Source organism: Bactrocera oleae, chromosome 2 (genome assembly GCF_042242935.1).
Source record: "Bactrocera oleae isolate idBacOlea1 chromosome 2, idBacOlea1, whole genome shotgun sequence".
NCBI lineage: Eukaryota > Metazoa > Arthropoda > Insecta > Diptera > Tephritidae > Bactrocera > Bactrocera oleae.
The window spans coordinates 14,040,525-14,062,853 of NC_091536.1; the positions used below are offsets into that span (position 1 = coordinate 14,040,525).

General features: G+C 34.0%; 2 protein-coding genes across 3 annotated transcripts; one reads left to right on the forward strand and one right to left on the reverse strand.

Annotated features, from left to right (window-relative positions):
• Positions 1-224: 224 nt before the first annotated feature.
• Positions 225-21,681, reverse strand: rec (recombination-defective). Of its 2 annotated transcripts, none has more exons than XM_036378115.2 (5): positions 20,711-21,681; positions 19,580-20,191; positions 18,892-19,509; positions 18,705-18,825; positions 225-435 (listed from the first exon to the last, which is right to left on the reverse strand). In XM_036378115.2, the coding sequence occupies exons 1-5, from the start codon at positions 21,567-21,569 to the stop codon at positions 282-284; spliced, it is 2,364 nt and encodes a 787-aa protein (XP_036234008.2). In that variant the 5' UTR covers positions 21,570-21,681; the 3' UTR covers positions 225-281. The 2 variants fall into 2 exon arrangements, with proteins under 2 accessions (XP_036234008.2, XP_014092952.3); XM_014237477.3 differs by lacking the exon at positions 225-435 and adding an exon at positions 2,823-3,288 and having other exon boundaries at positions 20,711-21,678.
• Positions 7,629-17,768, forward strand: LOC106619404 (nose resistant to fluoxetine protein 6). Its single transcript, XM_014237478.3, has 11 exons — positions 7,629-8,013; positions 10,998-11,290; positions 12,873-13,035; positions 13,349-13,498; positions 13,561-13,936; positions 13,995-14,160; positions 16,640-16,719; positions 16,781-16,894; positions 16,962-17,302; positions 17,365-17,507; positions 17,579-17,768. The coding sequence occupies exons 1-11, from the start codon at positions 7,929-7,931 to the stop codon at positions 17,681-17,683; spliced, it is 2,016 nt and encodes a 671-aa protein (XP_014092953.3). The 5' UTR covers positions 7,629-7,928; the 3' UTR covers positions 17,684-17,768.
• Positions 21,682-22,329: the final 648 nt, after the last annotated feature.

Sequence of the window (22,329 nt, forward strand, 5' to 3'; positions counted from 1 at the left end):
GCGCGGTAGAAAGAAAAATTTGCGGACTTGAAGAAAACAATCGGCAAAATTCATAATAATTTATTTTGTTTGAATGAAACAATGAAACAAAAATATGTAACTGTTTTTCCGTTTCTTTTCAGACTGAATAGCATAAATGTACAATTAAAATAAATTAATCTTTATTTTTATATATAAGTATTATATATAATTTTTTTTTTTGTTAATTTATGTGTTATGTAACGTTGGTTAGTGCATATGTGTAAATATAAGTGGTGAAATATAGATTCAAATTTAAATTTTTATTTATGTAAAACATTTTTTTTTATTATATAATTATTGCAACAGGGTAGTTTATTTAAAAACACAAAATCTGCATATGTTAAGCAAACAACCTCGCCACCACAACATTTCATATTAATAATGCAAATTATTTCGATCATTATTATTTTGAATCTGTAAATGGAAATATAATATAAGATCAAATTTAAGCTTATTTTTATGAACAAATATTTTTATGTCCGCATACTAAACAAATAATGAAATAGTAAAATAAAATACACCTATTTTTGTTTGAAGCTTCATAAGAGACACTCTCGAAACTGCAATGTGATTCTCATAAACATTTTTAAGCAGCTCAAACTAAACCCTCCAATTTTGTGCATTTTATAAATTATAAAATATGAACTAAACTGTGTAATATTACCATTGCACATGTACGAAAGCTATGCTATGAAACAAATCGGAGCATAACTGCAGCCTAACGGGACAGTTTTTCACAAATCTACCAAATTTGTTTGTTATTACACGCTGACCTCGCATAAACGAATTTTTTTTTTTTTGACAACGCCATCTAGCGGATTTAATCGTCACAGACACACTAAATCACTACTAAGTATACATACATACAAGAATATATAAATATAAAATCGCTAACCAAAATCTTGAAATGGATAAAATTTTACAAATATTCACAAATACATTTGTTTATATATAAAAATTTAACCGGATCCAGGTTACAAAATGTGAAATTACATTTATATGGTTAAAAAGTTTTTTATGTTTGTTAAGTGCACAAAATTAGTGGATTTATTCAGTTGAAACACCGCGTTCTAAACAAATTTTCGTTTCAAGTCAGAAACTAGGCCAGCATTATTCTGAGTTATTTGCTTTCATACTCAATGAAGATGTAAGAAACATTTTTCTAATTTATTTATATAAATATATATAATAATATATAATATATATATATATATATATATATATATATAAATATATATACATATTTTTTTTTTTTTTGTAACTCCGGTTGAAGCGTAGGATTCTTTATATACGTTTCACAATTTTAGTTTATGGAATTTGAAAAAGAGCATAAGTAGACACTAACCACTATTAGTATACATCTATAGCTAGGCCTTACTGTAGTAAGCACTTTAATTTTTAAACCACTGTACAATGGGTAAAAATAAAATAAGTAAAATAATATAAAATGATTTTAGTATATACAGTTATTGCAAGTTATTACAACCTAAAAAAAAAAACAAAAAAAAATAATAATAACGCGTATAAAATTGCTAAATCACCTACACAATTCAATGCACCGAATGTTGTAATTATTTAAAGAAAAAATATGTACGAACAAGTTAATACACAATATTATCACAAATTTTCGAAATGAAATATAAATTAGTATTAAGAATTAGCAATGAAATGTTAAGTATTAATGAAAAAAAAAACCGAACGATATATGTTCGTCGGAACAGACGTTGTGGTAAAGAAATGTATGAATTGTAGTTACTATAATGAATGCCTAGAATTATACATACACTAGTAGCGAATGTGGTTATTAAATAGTTAATTTAAAATGATGTAGCATAAAAGACATTGTACTCTTACTATTAAGTAAAATAAATTATTATTCACATGTGTAATGTTTATGAAAAGGAATGCATTGATAAGTTGGTATTGTATGCCAATTAAAAATCACGGAGAATATATATGTATGTATTTCCAAAATATATTAAAAAACTAAAAAATTGGTATTTACTTTATAAAGAAATATTTAACATTTTTTTCAGTAATTTTCAATTTTTTGAATGGAACGCAGCTGAATTTATACCGGCCATGGACTGTAGACTGCTATAATACCCTTTACAAATACCAAAGATTTCTTGCATGCATTCCGATCGTTCAGTTTGTATACAGCTATATGCTGTAGTGGTTCCATCTAAACAAATACTTCGGAAATCGCACCATTACCTAATGGATTATTGCATGTCAAATTTCTTGAAGATATTTCGTCAAATGAAAAAGTTTTCTATACAAGCACTTTTTCCGATCGTTCAGTTCGTATGGCAGCTATACGCTATAGTAGTCCGATCTGAATAATTTTTTCGAATATTGCATTATGGCCTTAGATGATAACCTATGTCGAATTGCGGAAAACATCACATCAAATGAAAAAGCTTTCCATACAAGCTTTCCATTCCAATCGTTCCGATCTTTGATAGTTAAGAAAAATATAGCCAATTAAAACTTAATACCACCAATTGCGACTCAATTTGCCAAAAAAATTAATCGACAATTAGAACTGAACTAACAATTAAACTGGGTAAAGATTCCGATGCAACCCTGTAAAGTTCTTGCAAACCAATAAGAAAAGCATTTGTTGTGGAATGAAATTGTTAGGATCGAAAAATCGGGCGATTCTTTGTCGCCAGCTGTTAAATGTTACAAATTCAGATGAAACTTAAGAAATCAGACGCTTTATTTTCAACTTTATTGTCTCAACTATCTTGTCTGAACATGGCGTTAACATTATATACACAATGATAAAGAAAAAATTATCGTATTCTTACAATATATTTACATGTACATACATAAACTAAATATTGACTATATAATACACATTGTATTCATCTCTCCAACTAATCGATCATCACTTCATACATATTTGGCGCTTTCTTTAGCAGGTATCCTTGTAGATTCACGATATCCACTAAATTGCTGACGCCACACGAGATACCGGCTCGTCCCGCCATATCCTTTATTTCGTCGTAGTCGAATATTCGCCTCCCCAATGCACTGGAACGTAACTGCAGCATTTGTATGAACTTTTTCACCATACTCCGTTGACTAGTGGGCGCGGTCGCCGTGGCTGGATTTCTATCGACATAATCACTCAACGTAGTATCAGCTATACTGTGTCGTACGATGCAGAGAACGTCACGTACGTGAAGTTTCGTAACTTCTTCGGAGAAATCGACACGCGCACGTGCTTGTGAGAGACGAATAAGCCCCTCAAGGTGGCTGCAATAAATGTAGCAGGTATAAAGGTGATCAATTTATCGATATATGGTACATAGTTATTTCTATAGCATGACAAAAGTGTAACCAATTGAAGTTTGTCGCATAAACTAGTTTGAATAGCTTTCAAGGTTGCTGAAGTAGTTATTATTGTAGTCCTTCTGAAAGCTTATCTTCTACGCCATTTTTATGACTTTCTTCAACTAAAACTTTTATTCTCGAGAGCCTCTGAGAACGGCTCAAAATAGAGCTGTTTAAAGACATTTTAAAACTTACAATAAGGCATGACTCAATCAGTTTAATCGTTCCAAAAATGTTAGGAAATCTTTAAGGTAAATAACAAAACAGAAATTAAAATTTAAATATTCACGAAGCCAACTGTCACTTTATTGATACACTACCTTTGCAAAATATCAACAGACCATTAAATATAATTTACTAGAATATATTATAGAAATAGGCTCTTCAAAAAACGCTGATTCACCATAACAAAAAAACAAAAAACAAAAACAGAGGAAAACGTAGCTGCCGAAATATGCGTGTGTGAAACATGAAATAACTGAATAAGCTGAATATTTCAGCACTTTGAATCTAGTTTATCAATGAAATATGTATGAACAGATAACCATTCTTGTTTAGCAACTTTTTAGTTTTCAAAACTTGTTTTAACACAATAAATTTCTAACTAATTTAAGCGAAATTTTGTAAATCGTACAAAGAGAATTATGATAAAGCAATTTATATACAAAATTGCAGAGTTTTTGTCATAAAACTATATTCGATTCGACTAAAGTGTTGTATGTGGTAGGTGGTAGAATCACTTAAAAATGGGAACTAGTGTCTAAATAGCATAAAAAAGTGATCCAATGTAATCAGTCAAATTTTGACTACTTTGAAAAACCAACGGTTTAGACCTCAAGAGGTTCGACTCAACACAAGATTAATGTTTTGTAAACAAGTCAATTGATTGTTGTGCAGGCAATGTTTCATCAGCATCTCATTTTAAAAATTTCCAAACTGTGTACTTTTTCTTTTCTTTATTTTTCACATAAAATATGTATTCGCTTTGGCAATTGTGTAACCGAAGATTTCATACTTCCAAACAGATGGAATTTAAAATTGTGTTACATGGGAAGTAGGCGTGGTTGTAGTCCGATTTCGCCCATATTCGCAATTCATTAATTTTTACAGTATTCGTATTGTATTAAGCGAATTTGGTTGTTGTACCTTAAGTGGTTTAGGCGATATGTACATTGAACCTCTTAGAGGGCGGGGCCTACATACATTTTTAGCCCACAAGTACCACTTGTTACTGTGATCTCCTGTGCCAAATTACAGTTCTATAACTTAATTTAGTGCTTAGTTATGGCAATTTATAGGTGTTTTTTTTGCCAAGGAACGCGTGTATACAGTGTATACACATAATTTTCTGTAGCAACATGTTGCAAGAGTATAATAAAACACAAATATAATAGTATATAAAAGAATATGGAGTATACACACCTTTTATTTGAAAAATCAAATGGCACTTAGCATGTGAGTAATTTATTTTATATTATAAAAAAAATTTAATGAGGGTTCAATATAGGGAGGTAATTAGGACCCAGCTAATTTATAACAGGTAAATTGACTAGAAATACAATTTTATAACGATGGCTTATTTCAGCGGGGATAACCTTGATTTATAAAGAAATAACAACAACAATAAAGAAGCAATAACTATATGTATATAATGTATGATCCTCAAAAACTATAAAACAGTCTTAACCGGTTGTCAATTATCCCACACCTATAGACGAATGGCCCCAATTAATCTAGGCGAAAACGAATCATTATTAGTAGAAACGAATACACTGGCATATACTTCAACATAACGAAATTGCAAATTATTACTATGAAAGCAGAATTTTACAGGACGGAAAAAAATTACGTCGCAAAATTCAATTATATTGAACGCTTTGAAGCAAATCTCGTTGAGAACGACAGAGCAATGAAAACAAAATAAAAAAAAAAACAAGTAAGGCAGGGTTAAGTTCGGGTGTAATCGAGCATTTCATACTCTTGCAACTTGCAAGGAACAAAGGCGGAGGAACACCTACAGGTTTTGGCAAAACTTTATGTCAAACTAAGTAAAGTATCACCGTGATTTCACTCATTTAAAGCAGGAGGTGCACTGTTATTAGAAAAAAATTCTTTCTGAATTTCATTAAGATTTCTTACATATTGACCGATAGATGCGGTATAAAGTGAATCGGCGGTTCGAAAATATTTAGGTATATGGGGGGCTTTTACCCATTTTCGGCACAAGTTATAGTGCGATTTCGACGTAAGATGAAATACCTTGTGTGCACTGAGTGCAGAGTTTTACGCTGATAAATTTATTGATGTTTGATTTGTATACTGTGAAGTGAAAGAATCAGACGGAATTTAAAAGTTTGTTATATGGGAATTAGGCGTGGTTGCCATCCGATTACGCGTATTACAGTAGTGTGAGGCAGCAGGAAAAATGTGTGTGTCCTGGCAAATTATATCAAAAAATGTTGCGAATCAATTAAACATTCATTATACAATGAAATCGTGAATAAATTATTGTACAATCAAACTTGGTATATTCTTGTTTTATATTGAAGGCAATAAACTTAGGGCTAGTTTTATAGCTTTATTTAAATTCGCGTCAGCTAAAATTATATTAAAAACACCTTCAAATCAGATATACATATGTATGTATGTGATATTAACTCGACCGAAGAGGCTGAATTTAATATACCATATATTGAGTTGATGTGGAAAACGCCAACCAGAATTTCGAAATTAATTATTTCAGGGATATGAGGTTTAGAGCAAGGTATAGACCAATTCTATTGTAATTCAGCGCTAAACCACATAACTTTTAAGGGAACTTATCCACTTAATTTCACTAAAATATTAGACATTTTGACCAACCTAAAGGGTTTAAAGGCAGATGGAAAGACGGAAATCATTTCACGGGGTATTTAGACGATATAGAAAGTTACGGGATGATTGTATTAATTTTGACATTGCTCCGATCCACTCGAGAACATATTTTGAAGCAATTTTATATATATATAAATAAAACGTATATCATTATATGTAGTATATAGGAGTTGCGGGTAGTTTTGACCAAATTTGATCAATTTTTGCCAGTAACACATCCCAGGGTTTCATTCAGGTACCTCACATACTATCACCAATCACATGTAGTAAAGTCAACCGGCTGTTCGAAAACCCTGATATCAGTTATACTTGTATGGGGTCTAGAACAAGTTTTCACTCTATTTTATCTAATTTTGGCACAAAGATTCACTGTTAAACATGCTTTCAAATTTTTATTGAGATAACTCACATATTGGCCGATATATGCGGTATAAAGTCACCCGGCAGTTCAAAAATATTTTTATTAGGTCTATGGGGGTTAAGGGCAGTACGAGTATTGACCCGATTCAACCCATTTTTGACATACAGACAAGAAAATGATCCTCTCAGAATTTCAATTCTATATTACTTTACTTACACTTTGACCGATATTTTCGGTAAAAAGTCAAATATAGGCATTGGGGTCCACATATTCGATACCTAAGGACTGGAACAGTTTTGATTCGATTTGGACAATTTTTGATCATAAGGTGGCACACTTTAAACCCATTATTCGTACATTCATGTTTGCTTGACTTGCATACTAGAAAGTGACACATGGTATCTAAAATTGTGTTATATGGGAAGTAGTATGTTAGGCGTGGTTGTAGTCCAATTTACGAAGGAGTTGCTCATTTGTCGGAAACGCCGATATCGAACAAATATAGCATATAGGTGTCATACAAACTTAACGATCAAAATCAGAATAAAGATCAGATTTTACCTTTTATGCTATAAAAAATGCACCTGTGAAGGGTATTAGAGTTTCGGTGCAGCCGAAGTTAACGTTTTCCCTTTTTTTCATAGTAAATAAGGGCCTAAGAACCAAAACAACTTTTTTATTTTAAAGCAAAATTATGTAAAAACTAAACTAATTCTTACTTGTATGTATATACTCCAACTAGTTTGCTTAATTACGTTTTTAGTTTTGAATCAGATATGGGAAAATACAAACCAGCACTAAAAACCAAAACGTGCCTATTTTTTATTTTGGCTTTCATAAAAGCCTTACGCATGATTATTAATCCGCTTTGCCACCAATCAATAGTATAGTATGATTAGTAACAGTACAAGAAGACACAAACAGTTGCGGCGTGTAATATTTTCGCCAGCAATATCAACTGCCTCGATGTCCATAAATATGTCTGTATGTCTGTATTTATGTAAGAACGACTTGACTAGAATCGCCAGTACGCAACCAACCCTAGCTAGATGAAAGTTGTTGACTCATCTTGTGCGCTCATTCCTTTTGTAACAGCCGAAGCACGCGGTCACGCTTTCCTGACTTTTAAATAAAACCACACGAATTTAGGATGGTGAATTAATTGTGAAAGTAAAAGGAAGTGTTGAAATGTGTGTGCAAATATTGGAAATATGAAGAGTAAAAAATAATTATATGAAAGTGGAAATTACCATTATATGTAGTAGAACTTAAGAACTGTGCTTTGGAAAAAAGTGAAGAAAAAATTAACAGAAGTTAAAATTTAAATATGGCAATGTTTTGCAAGACATACTTGTGGTTAATCACGCTAGTAAGCTGCCTTGCACGCTTGGCAAGTGGCTACGAAATGAATAGTAAGTTGCCGAGATAAAATTTTTCGACTAAAATCTCGCATGTCTAATATATAACAATAATATTTTTAAATTATTTGTTGGTTTTTTTTTTTTAAATCATCTTTAAAATTTTTTGAAGTATTTTTGAAATGGAAGAAATGTATGCAGGACTGTCTAAATGTATGTGTGAAACGCACTCCAAACTTGTAATAGCAAAAGCATGCAATATTTAATACGAAAGAGTGACCTTGAACATCCAAGAAGGAAGAGCTTACAATATTCCAAAGAACTCAAGCGAGTATGTACGCTATAATAAACACAAAGGAAAGGAAGTGAAGCCATATGAGCAAGTTTGTTGCTTAAGTCTTTTGTTTTTTCAGTTAATTTTACACATACAAGAATATTCATATAAATGGACCGCTACTTATATTCTACATACACATTTATATGACTATAAAATTTTCCATTCCAATTCCTGATGCCAATTTGTAACTTCTAGAATTTGATAGGATGTCTGTTACGTACAAAAATGCATGCATATACATATGTACATATATAACTTAACAGTTCCTTGTCGAATATATCGATTGTTGAACTTGAACTCGTTTACCCTTCACTTTAATGTAGCAAATTAAATTCAATCAAAAGGCAGAGAATTCAAAAAAAGGAAAAGTGGTCAAAAAGATGGAATTGGAAACTTGTATCATTAAACCGGTAAATGTAACGGATATTTAATGTGAGTCAGTGGCAATAAAGAAGATATAGATAACAAACGATATGGGCTAAAAAAAACATGCATACATACAATCAAAGAAAATAAAAAAAAATTAAAATAATTTAAAAATTATCTTTAAAAAACAATAGATCTAAAAACAAATAAAATTGAAAAAATTTTAATTAAAAAAAATATTTTCCAAAATTGGAATAAAAAATAGCATAAAAAATAACAAAAAATATTTTAAACATTATAATTTTAAAAAATATGATTTAAAAAATTTTAATTACGCCGTTTAACATAAAATTTTTAGTTTTGAAATACAAATAACAAAAAAAAAAGTTATAAAAAATAGCATAAAATAAAAGAAAATCAAAACTTACTTCGAGCATTACTTTTAATTCCACCTGCGCTTTTATTAAAGCCATTGCTGAACTTATTTACTGATAATTGGAAAACTGATTTTTACACCAAAATAATTTTAATATGATAGCTATTCCAGAACAATGAAAGTAACATCTACTTAGACTTACACAAAATAAAAAAAAAAACTGAAATTTATATCTTTTTTTAATTTTTTAATTTTTGCCTGGTGCTTGCTAATAATATGTTAAAAAAGTTTAAGTCTATTTGAACGAAGGTAGATATTTGATTTATAGTAAAAATATTGTATCACAAAATTTAAAGCTTGCAAGGGTAAATTAGCACGGGGAAACCGGTCTTTTGTTTTATGAACTTTCTTACCCGATTTTGTATGATTTTATACCATTGATTCCAAATCTGTAGTCAGTTTTTCTCTCGCAGCTCTAGTTTTCGAAATGTGAAATTTTGAAATTAAAAAATATATTGCTTTTACTTAGCTTGAAAAAACTTTCTTTTATGTGCTTTTCTTGCATGAGTAGAAACATCAATCTTGTTTTTAATGCTTGAGCAGTAATCAGTCATCATAAATGCATTCCAACGACTCTGGCATCGCTTTTCCATAGTGCGAATATTCGGATGAAAGCGTTCTCCTTATTCTCCAGTCGTCTAAATTTTCTGGAAAGCGTTCTAAATGCCTGAAGCTGCTCAATGTGTTGAATGTAGTCTGGAGGCTTTTTATTTCAGAAGAAATTTTGCACAACCCAAATAAATTCAATCTATGCAGATTTCTCCTTATCTGTCATACAATCAGTAAAATGTTGGTTGGTCCTTTATTAGTTCCCAGGACCGTGTTGATTAGTTGTGGACCGTCAAAAATATAAGCTTTAATTTTTTCTATGATATATTACATTTAAAAAATTCCCCAGCCCTTAGAGCTTTTACAAACTGTTTTATCAGACCTAACTTTATATGAAAAGGGGTTAATATCATATGGTCTCTGGCTACTAGAGGGGCATTCATCGGTACTAAATTCCCTCTTAAAGGCCAAAATTTTTTAGTCCAGTGTTCTGTCTTGGCACGGCTATCCCATAAGCACAGGAAACAGGAATTTTTGTTATATCTTGCTTGTTAACCCCAAAGAAAATTGACCATTTTAAAATCGACGCATTTCAGCCAGTTATGTTCTATGTATTTTATTGTCAAAGTAGTCCAAATAGTCCGTTTTTTAAAATTCGCCACGCCTACTTTTTAAAATTGTTTAGCCTACTGGTGCCCTTTGCTTCGGCGATCCTTAATATATATATAACTTAGTGCTTAGTGGTGGTATATGTTTGAATAATGACGTTTTTATGGTCTGACTATGCCCACCTACGCACTTGTCCTTACTTTTTTTGCTAATAAACATGTGTAGCAAGTTTAATTACGATACGCATCTCGAATCAACTCGGCTCGTCATACTGTTCATTTATGTATATGTAACCTTATATCTAACTTGAACAATACTATTATACTCTGTAGCAACATGTTGCAAGAGTATAAAAATACACAACTTAAGCCGACTTGGGCTATTTTAACAGATAGTCATATCACTATGTTATTGTGAAAAATTTTCGAGCATATTATTATTTTTGGCCAATGTTTATGAACACCGTATTTATGAGCATCATGTCACTGACGCCTTACGTTAGGCTTTTGAAATAATATTTTTGAATACCCCACAAAGATTTTACAATGCTTTTTTTATACTAGTGAAAAGAAGAAGAGTATTTTTTTTTTTTGGCAAAAACCAAAATTTGAAGATCCACAAATTTTAAAAGCAAACCTAAGAGCCATCTTGATTGTGTTTATTTTGTAGTTTGGAATATTTAAATCATGCATAATAAAGAAATAACTAACGTTTTATTTATTTTCCCACGCTAATATGCAGTGACCGAGTACTTTAAAATGCCGAATTTGTATGACTTTGACGATTACGATCGTTGTTTACAAGAGTATAAAAGTTCACAAACATATTGCTTTGTGCGCGCCGAGGTGCTGCCGCAAAACAACTCGGAGGCTTGGCGGGTAATCACCGATATATCGAAATATCACAAACATCATTTCGATCATCGGCATTTGTATTTTGGTCTATGTTTGCGCTGGTGCGAGGAGGATTTGGAAGATGTCAAAACTGATGTCATCAAAGAACTTTACGCTGGTCTACTTACCAACAACACAAAGGTATGTGTAACTATGGCAGATGATCGAACTTTTACAGATTTCATTTATTTGTTGTTTGTTTTTTTTTTGTTTTTCTATCTTTTCACATTTGCATTAATATTGTCATTAGCATATTTGTGTTACTATGTTACGCACAGGTAGTTTCAGAAAAAGTCGCAAATACCGGTTGGCGCGTGCTTGACTGCTGAGCGCAGAATCGTTTGTTTTGCTATCTTACTTTATACCATAAGTTTGCCACGACATTTGTGCCACCAAATAGAAAACGTCGGAGACCCAACAAAGTATACATATCTATATGATTAGCTGGACAAGCTGAGTCCATTTAGCCATGTCTGTCAGTCTGTCTGTATATACGCGAACTATTCTCTCAGTTTTTGATATATCGATCTGAAATTTTGCACACGTAATTTTCGCCTCAAGAAGCTCCTCATTTGTCGGAACCGCCGATAACGGACCACTATAGCATATAGCTGCCATACAAACTGACCGAGCAAACCTTGTATGGAAAACTTTTTTATTTGACAAGGTATTTTTATCTAAGGCATTGCTACAATCTCCGAATATATTATTCAGATCGGACCACTATAGCTTAAAGCTGATCTATTGAAATCCGAATAAAGATATTTTTATACTCTTTTATGCTATAAAACATGCCACTGTGAAGGGTATTAAAGCTTTGGCACAGCTGAAGTTAACGTTTTTTTCTTTTTTTATGTTAGTAAAGCTGTAAGTGGCGAAAATTAACTAAAGTAGTCAATTGGATTCGAAAATGAGTTTATTGGGTTTTACAACACGTTAACAGTCAAATATTTGAATATTAAAATATACGTTTTCGTGTTAACTGGGTATGATCTGGGCCCTAAAATCAAAGCGAATATTACAGAGTGGTCACATTGTGAAAAAAACAACAGTTTTGTTATGAACATTGTTATGCAAAATCACGGGGTTACCGATTAGTTATGCATGTATAATGATTTATGTCATTCTGATTGTCTTAACGACGTACTCGTATATATATATGTATAACGGTCAGAATTTGCGATAAGCGAAAAATATTAAGTGAACGTATTATCTGGGCATACTGTTATTTGGTGTCGAAATCGAAATTTGGTTGAAATCGAATCACGACTGCCCTAACTCACTTTTATAGAATATCTAAAACAATTCTTACAAATTGGGAATATACTTATGTCATGTTCAGCTGCTTTTGAGCTTACTGATTTTTTACTTGTTTCTTTCGTGAGTGTTAAAACCTTCGGTATACCCAAACACAACAGTTTTCGCGAGACAGTCGGATTAATTTATTCATAACGGAGCCGATATGTAACAAAAGACTGTCGCAATAACAATTCACTTTAAAACTGCTCGTAAATTCAAAACTATAAACAGGTACAACAAAAAAAATATTTTTTAGGGATTCCCTAGACAATTATTTAAAATTCAGAATATTTGATTGCAGAAAAGTGTGTAGTAGTCATGTCATCTCATCATTTTGGGTAGAATTCTATCAGACATTTAATGCCTTATGGTAGTATTTAACATTAAAAATTTTGTTATATAAAAAAAATTTATATAATTACAGCTAAATACATACGTTAATTTATTCAGCGCCGAGCAGACGAATCGCCAGCGATATAACACCATATTGAACCAATGCATTAATTTGAAATTACAACAAACACATGGGCTAAAAGCGCTCAGCATGATTGAATATTGCGAAACTAATTACAAAACTGTCGAAATCGGTGAGTAGTTAATGCTTTACTGGCGTTATTAATGCCTTAAGGGTAAACGATATTATCTAACAATGCATTAAAAATGTAAATATTAAGAGCTATTTTGAGTGAGATCACGTAGTGTACGTAACGTAATTGTTACGATATTCTAATTTTTCCGTATAATTTTCGCTTTAAGTAAAATTACTTAATATGCCATAACAGTTACAATATGTATGTATATATTGCGATTTTCAATAATAAATGCAATTTGTGCATAGAAAACAACAATAATTCGCCTGAATACCGTTATAATCTTTATTTTATTCCAATCACCCCGCAGATACGTGGAATCTCACCTTCTACACAACCATTTTGGTATTAATTTTTTTAGTAGCCAGCAGCAGTTTATTTGACTTATACTGCAAGCACACGCCTGGCGATAAGGAAATTTCCAAAGCGGATCACTATAAAAGCGCAATAACGGGACAAGGTAAGTTTGTTGTCTCATTTTGCATAACAAATATGAATTTTTTACCCAATTAATTGGAATAGTAAAGCGTTTATGCGTGAGTTTCTCCATTGTGCGCAATTGGTATCGGCTAAATCAGGAGCCTGTCGGCAAATTGGGACGCGATCTACGCTTTCTAGATTGCTTCAAATTTTTCTGCATGTTTTTAGTAGTTTTTGCACACACCAATTGGATACTGTATGAAGGCGCTTTGAGTAATCCACAGGATAATGAGCGTTTATTGCATACAGTTGCTGGCACACTGCTGATATCGGGCGGTTTGATTACGATCACATTCTTTGTATTTAGCGGTTTGTTGCTCACCATCAATTGGGTAGAGTTAACGAAAATCAAGAATGACTTAAGCAATAGGGAATATGTGGAGGTGTTTATTAAGTTCAATATATTTCGCTATTTGCGGTAAGTTGCCAGGGTGTAAAGTGTGCTTGTAGTGACTTTATATCAGCTATAATTCCAGTTTAACTATACCATATGCTTTTGTCATCTTATTGAGTGGTGTGTACTTTGAAAATCCTGGTGGGCCACTTTGGCGACATATTGTTGAACGTGAACAGCTCGCTTGTCGCAAAAATTGGTGGGTCAATCTGCTCTATATCAATAACTACTATCGCAATAATGAGAAGGTGAGTAAATTAGTGAGAGTTTATTAAACCTATTCATCTCCGCCTCGAATAGCAAACTAACTACATTGAAATATTAATTATTCACTTAAAATGTATATATAATATATAATTTTTTACTAACGTAGTACAGGGACTTTACAAAAAACTATCATTTTATGACCCCTTATAATTGTATTGAAAAAAATTTAAATGTTATTAGTTTAAAGAGGGATTCAGAATTTATTTCGGTAAATATAAGGTTGTCAAATATCTCCCTTCCGCTTTTTTGTCTTTTGAATTTCGCGGCTATGTACAAAGCGCTACAGAGCTCGTATCTGGCAACACTATACATAATTTGAAAGGTCTTGACATAACCTACAAAACAACGCTATGCATGATTAGTTTGGATATTGCGTTCAACAGTTATAGACGTGTAAACATGGAGTTCACTAACGGCGAAATTCGCGCTATTTTAAAGTTTTCCTTCGTTAAAGGCAAATCCGCTAGAGAAACGTTCCGTGAGATTAATGGTGTTTTGGGGGATGGTACTCTATCACTTCGAACCGCGGAGGAATGGTTTCGACGATTCAGAGCCGGTGAAAACGACACCATGGATAAGCCAGCCGGCGGAAGACCTGTGACGACAAATACCGATCAAATCATGGAATACATCGAGTTAGACCGGCATATGGCATCTCGTGACATCGCCCAGGAGATGGGAGTTAGTCACCAAACCATTTTGAACCATCTGCAGAAGGCTGGATACAAAAAAAAGTTTGATGTTTGGGTGCCGCATAATTTGACGCAAAAAAACCTTCTGGACCGAATCAACGCCTGCGATATGCTGCTGAAACGGAACGAACTCGTCCCATTCTTGAAGCGGATGGTGACTGGCGACGAAAAATGGATCACATACGACAATATCAAGCGAAAACGGTCGTGGTCGAAGGCCGGTGAATCGTCCCAAACAGTGGTCAAGCCGGGATTGACGGCCAGGAAGGGTTTGCTGTGTGTTTGGTGGGATTGGAAGGGAATCATCCACTATGAGCTGCTCCCATATGGCCAGACGCTTAATTCTACCATCTACTGCGAACAACTGGACCGCTTGAAGCAGGCGATCGACCAGAAGCGTCCAGAATTGGCCAACAGGAAGGGTGTAGTGTTCCAAAAGGACAACGCCAGACCACACACTTCGTTGATGACTCGTCAGAAGCTACGGGAGCTCGGATGGGAGGTTTTTTCGCATCCACCATATAGCCCGGACGTAGCGCCAAGTGATTACCACCTGTTCTTGTCCATGGCGAATGCCCTTGGTGGTGTGAAGTTGAACTCAAAAGAGGCTTGTGAAAAGTGGCAGTCCGAATTCTTCGCAAATAAGGAGGGGGGCTTCTACAAGGAAGGTATTATGAAGTTGCCGTCTAGATAGAAACAGATCATCGAACAAAACGGCGCATATTTTAACTAAATCCGATCACTGTAACACTTTTTATAAAGCATTGAATGAAGAGCAAAAAAGCGGAAGGGAGATATTTGACAACCGACAACCTTATATTATAAAAGCGTAGACAGCAGAAATATCTAGTAAATTAGAGAACAGGACCACGTGATTTTTATTTGCACGAATATGTACGAACCATTTGGTCCATTATATCGACTCCGCCTTTTGTCGAGTTGTAGTATTCAATTATTTTCCGAAATTTTTTTTTGATGATTTTCTAAAATAAACCATTCTGCAGTTTTTGTTTTTTTTTTTTAACATACTTTACAACAGTTTCTTTGTTGTGAAAAAAATTGGTTTCGTTCGGCTTTCTCTCTCACTTTGCCCAAGAAAATTTGGAACTGCAAACAAAACGCGATGTCAGAATCCGTTGCTATCCATGCTTTCATGACATATTTCTTTATCTCGATCAGTATGTGCTATAGTGATCCGATCTGAACATTCTTCGGAGATTGTAGCGATGCATTGAGTAATATCCTACGCCAAATTTCGTAAATATATCTTGTCAAATAAAAAAGTATACCATACAAGGACTTGAGTTCGACAGGTCAGTTTGTATGACAGCTACAAGTATAAGCTATAGTTGTCCGATCTGGAAAATTTCTTCGAATATGATAGTGTTGCTATAAGCAATAATCCATGTCAAATTTTGTGAAAATATCTTGTCACATAAAAAAGTTTTTCATACAGGCACTTTATGTGCATCGTTCAGTTTGTATGACAGCTATATGCTGTTGTGGTCCGATATCGGCCATTCCGACAAATAGGTAGCTACTTGGTGAGTGAAGGACGTATGCAAAATTTCAGATCGTTATCTCAAACATTGAGTAACTACTTCGCGTATATGGTATACAGACGGATTTGACTAAATCGATGTTTCTATACATACTTATATGCGTTTTGTTGTTGTATTAATCTTACTTTCATTCTTAAGAGTTATAGCATTTAAAATTTGCCCATATTTTTTTCGAAAAAATAGTCTACTCTCTTCTTTTCCTACAGTGTATGCTCCAGAGTTGGTATCTGGCTTCCGATACTTTCTCATTTATGTTATCATTGTTCTTACTGATAATAGCACACAAGTAAGTCATACAAGTTACTTAATACATAAGCAATTATTAAAAAAATTTTTTACTCTCACAGATGGCCGCACATGCGCAATTGGCTTTTTGGTTGTGTTGGCGGATTTTTCTACATGCTGCCTGGCTTTATAGCATATTTCGGCGACTATGATCCCTTCTTTGTGCCATCGCCACAGTTAGTTGATATACTTTACCTATAATTTATTTTATATTTTTAAATCAATTTTTCTCTCTTAAAACAGAACGCAAAAGGACTCGTTTATAGACGATCGCGAATTCAGCGATTTCTATGCGCCGTTTCACATGAATTTTGCTTGCTATTTTTGCGGCGTGCTTGCTGCCATCGCTTATAGTGAGATTTCGGCAAAACAATTTAAATTGCATAAAAACAAATTATTCCAATGCCTTTGGTATGCACTCATTCCGGTTGGTGTGCTGTGGCTTTTATCGGCGCACCCGATTTATCAGCATTACTACGAGGAACAGCCACGATTTTGGAATAGCGTTTATGCTGCCATACAACGCAACAATTGGGGGCTAGGTCTGTGCGTATTTGTTGTGGGCATGGCATGCAAAGTTGGCGGTAAAGTCGAAGCACTTTAGTGAATTTGGAAAGTAATGTTGAATTAATGATTTCAATTTCAGGCTTATTCCGTAAGTTTTCTTGCTTGCCTATCTTCCGTATTTTGGGTCGTCTTACATACGGCGCTTTTGTGATACATATATTCGTAGCACGCGTAGTGTTGGGCACTTTGAGAACACCGCTTTACTTTGGCACTGGTGTAATGGTAAATTATTTCTGTGTTTTGAAGCATCAATTTTTTAATTTTAATTTGGAATTTTTGCTCTTAATTTACAGTTCTACTTTATACTCTCCACTATGGTGTTGTCCTATCTACTCTCTTTAGTATTGGCTGTTTTAGTTGAACTGCCTACTTCTGCATTGCTAAAGCTTATGCGTTAGTTTAAAAGAATGTATTGCCAATAATTATGTTGCGAAAGGCTTATCTCATAAAAATAAATCTGCATATCACTTTTTTATTTATAAATATGTACATATTTTTTTCATTATTTGAACGGCTTCTGTTTAGCACAAAACGATGAATAACTCAGTAATATTACGTAAGCGGTTAGATGTAACCGAATAAAAAATAAAAAGCATTCATCATTTTGAATTTTTGTAAAATAAAATATCTTAAAAATATTCTCTGAAAATTTTAAATAAATCCGACAAATACTTTCGATATATTCGATATTTAGCTAAGGGATCTTGAGCGCTTTGGAACGTTCGAGAGCAGGTAGCTAGCTGCAGCTGCAAGCGAACAAAGTGTGATTGTAAAACTTCAAATGCGTTTTTCTCCAAACTGTAATTTTTGAACTGGTGACCACTGCAGCTCGAAACCCGCTCGATAGATTTGAAGGAAATTTATACAGCTTTTTTAAAACACGAAAAGCTAGTGCCTAATCGAAAGCTTATTTCCAGTTTCGATTTTTTTCACCTTATTAACTATTTTTACTAACAATTTCCTGAAAATCTGGAAAAAATTTCCGCGATTTTTTTTATTTAAATAAGTGTCGAGCAGACACTAGATTATCTATTAACAAAACTGATTTTTTTGTGGGATTGATTTTAAAATTCGTTACCATTCAAATCATTATTGGTTGGACAAAATACTATTCTCCTTAAGCTGAAATCAGCTTCCTAATTTTATCGGATTTAATAATATTTCGTATAATTAGAATAACAAATCATTATATGCAAAGAGGTTTGGTAGAAAAGTTAACATCGTTGGTATGACAACCGGTTCGGGCCCAACTTTTATTCGGCCAAAGACTCTCAACACGACAGCTACAGCAGCTTAAAATTAACATCGGTAAATTTTGTTAAGCGATGACATGTACAATTTTGTATTAATGAATCGAACTTAATCTCAAATCCTCGTTTAATATTACTTGTTTAAATATTTTATTCAAATTTTAATTACCTTGTCGTTACACTGCGACTTTGCTCTTCGCCTACTTTGTCACGTAAACTCATATAAAACGTTTTAAGCGCTTCGGCAGCTTCATCATTCAATAAAGGGCGTAATTGTTGGCGTGCGTATGCTATTAGACAATCAAGTATTCACAGGAATTATAACATAACACAAAAATTAAGTGTTTCTAAGTTACCTATGAATTTCTTCAATAATATCGGTGGCAGCAAATCTAATTCCTCCTCTTTGAAATCATCATTTTTTAGCTTTAAACGTTCACTTAAATCATATTGCTCATCATCTGATTCATCATCACTCAATGTTAAACTCATGGAATTATTTGTTTTCGGTTTTTTATCGAAGCGTTGTGCAATCGCCGTATTCTTCTTAATGCCGTCATGTATTGCTCTTATGTGCTCTGTTAATGAGGTGTCCAAATCTTTGTTCGACTTATCTAATAGTAGAAATACTAAGTGAAACTGCTGAAGTAATGCGTTGCTCAAACGAGTGTTTTCGGTGAGTATTCGCGAGTGATCGTAGTGGCCACGAAGTGGGTTTGCGGCAGCAATAACCGATGTCGGCATGGCTATAGTTGCATACAAATTGGGGAATGGTAGTGAAACCATTTTCGACTGCATTATCTGCACTAAAATGTCTTGCTGGGAAGCTAAACGATCAATATCATCGATAGCGCATTGACCCGTTTTAGAAATAGTGAGTGCACCCGAACTGAGAATGTGATGTGTACGACCTTGAAGTGCGGTGGTTAAAGACTGTGTGGCGGGCGACCAATGTTTGCCACTGAGGAATGTGCCTAAGAGAAAATAAATATGCAATATGAAAATTGTGTCAGCGACCCCAAAACAAAAAAAAAACTGTGCTACCTCTTGTTGAAATTTTTGCAGACATTTCGAGCAAATGAGATTTACCAATACCCGGATCGCCCACTAATAAGACGTTAATCTCCGACTCGTCATGTATTTGTGAACCAGCTCCACCAAATAACGACAGCAAGATACCTGCTTTCACTATCTCTTGACCATGTAACTCCGGTGCCACTGAATGTGATAGAAGCTTAAAACTATCTGGCTCCGAGTTTATCATGGAAATAACATCCATATCACGTTGAGTGAATATGTGTCCCAAACGTTTTGCTTTGTTTATGGAAACAGCTTTCATGTAGATTTTACTTGTAGTTACAGTGGAACATGGATTTGCATTCTGCTCGTCATCCAATGTACGTATTTTAATTATGCCACAAATAATTACCTCCTCACCCGCTACGAGCGTATCAACTAAGTCGTATCTTAACTCGACATCAATCATGTTTGATGTATCGTATTCTCTGTCAATAGGCGCTTGTATGTTGGTCTCCTGAAGTTGTATAATTTGCTGAGGGGTGATGCGTGTAAAAGGTGAAGAACGCTGTTCTATAAAATTCTTTTTCGCGAGACAGCCTTCTCTTTTGCAGCTATTCGGTCGTGATACGTAAAATCCTATTGCATATGCGAATAAAATATTTATTTCAAATTTCAATAAGAACCAAGAAAAAACGTTAACTTCGGTTGCACCGAAGCTATAATACCCTTCACAAATAAAAAAGTTTCCATACTTGAACTAAATTTTGATCGGCCATTTGGAATGGTAGCTATATGCTATAATGGTCTGATCTAAAACAAAAAATATTATTAAGTCGGAGATTGTATAGTTGATTTAGACAATAAGCCATGCCAAATTTCGTGATGATATAAGAATTTGTCCTCGTTCAGTTTGAAGAAATGAGAAGAAGACGTATGCAAAATTTCAGATCGATAACACAACTGAAGGGCTACTAGGCGTATATACAGGCATACAAACAAACCGACAGACGGGCATGGCTAAATCGTCTCATCTCATCACGCTTATTATTTATATACATTTTTATATCGGGTCACCGACGTTTCCTAATGGGTGTTACAAACTTTGTGGCAAACTTAATATACGTTGTTCAGGGTATAAAAACTCTATTTTTTTACCGGTTTGCTTCATAGATTGCTCTTGTCCGCATCGTGGACATTTATATGCAATCCATGAGGCCGCCGCTTCTACTATGCCTATGGCAGAAACGACACCACGTACGCTGCATAAGTTCCCTATCATTGATCTGTCCAAATCCGAAATTAAATTAATTTCTGCAAAACCGTTCAGTCGAGCGTATGTTTTTCGCGGTAATGTACAACGAGGCACATAAGCGCTATTGCTACATGCCTGTTGACTTGTTGCACTATTTACAGCAGACATTGTTAATACTTTGTGCATGGCGACCGCAAATGTAGCTAAAGTACGTTGTGTTCGCTCCAGCAAGTCTTCCTTCAACTGAGGCCACAGAGTTGTAAGCGCCTTGTCGCCACAAACATGTATTGCTTCCAACCTAAAGCATTTTTCGTCTTGTATTTGTTTTAAATCATAAATCTCCTGCTGCTTTATGTAATACTCTTCAACTGCTTTAATACGATTTGCTACCTCTGATATTTCCTTATAGGGTTCTTGCGGGAAATACAAATGCCAGCCAGGGCAATGTAGCGGCATATCCGCTCGAAAGCTTTGCACTGTGTGTTGAATATCATCAGGCGCAGCATAGCACTCTGGCCGTAAAAAAGACGAATCTAATACTACATTGGGTGGGTGGGCATAATAATTATTTTGCATTCCTCCACGTCGTTGCCCACGGCAGCCTGAATAATTAGCACGAGCCTGTGCATTGCTATTTCCGCGTCCACCAGCTGGTATTGTACGTCCGTTGCGACGAAAGTAAAAATAAGGACGAAAAGCACCACCACCACGTGCGCGACCACGTATAAATCGACCTGTGGGTCGCGTGCCTGTAGGATTCATTTTATTACAATTTATGTTTTTTACTTCACAACACAGAAATTCAAATCCGATATGATAGCGCGTACATTATTTTAAATCATTTAAATAACAATATTACCAGATTACGGAAACATTTCAATCTAATCAGCTGTTTCGTTAGTTTTATCCTACGCCCAATGGTAGGCAACACTGTGGCACACAATCGCGTTGCCAATCGTTTATAATAATTATGAATGTAAACACATGCATAAATTGCTATACATATATAAATACCGTAAAAAAAGGATTTATACTACGCACATACATATGTATGTATGTATGTTGGGAATATAAATATTTGAAAATAGATATTTTTTTTTGTTATGAGCCTTGAAATTGAAAATAAACAACAGACCGACAGTTACATATTTACAGTTTATATCAGCCGCAGACCTCCAAGGCAGATGTACTTGCTTGACGTATAATTGGTATTCTTGCACCTGACATTCACCTCATTGGCCGTTTAACTCAGCGTCTACTCTCATATGTTTGTATATGTATGTATGCATATCAAATGCTTTAGTTTACATATCAAATAAATACACGTAAGTAAATGTCAAAGTAAACATGTATACGTGAATGTGCCCCGAAGTAAACAAATATAGGATAGGCCTTTATTTACAAGTAGGGTACACAGCCGTAGGGACTTTGAAAGAATTATTTTTACATCATCTCCTATAAATGCACAAAATACAAGTGTAAGAAAACTTGTAACAGAAATAAAAATGTTGAACGACTAATC

Coding starts and splice junctions, on each gene's coding strand:
- LOC106619404 (XM_014237478.3), top strand. CDS start 7,929: ATGGCAATGTTTTGCAAGACATACTTGTGGTTAATCACGCTAGTAAGC. Junction 11,291..12,872: donor TACTTACCAACAACACAAAG/GTATGTGTAACT, acceptor ATATAATTACAG/CTAAATACATACGTTAATTT. Junction 13,937..13,994: donor AATATATTTCGCTATTTGCG/GTAAGTTGCCAG, acceptor CTATAATTCCAG/TTTAACTATACCATATGCTT.
- rec (XM_014237477.3), bottom strand. CDS start 21,569: ATGAATCCTACAGGCACGCGACCCACAGGTCGATTTATACGTGGTCGC. Junction 20,192..20,710: donor GCAATCTATGAAGCAAACCG/GTAAAAAAATAG, acceptor CATATGCAATAG/GATTTTACGTATCACGACCG. Junction 18,826..18,891: donor ATTATTGAAGAAATTCATAG/GTAACTTAGAAA, acceptor ATTGTCTAATAG/CATACGCACGCCAACAATTA.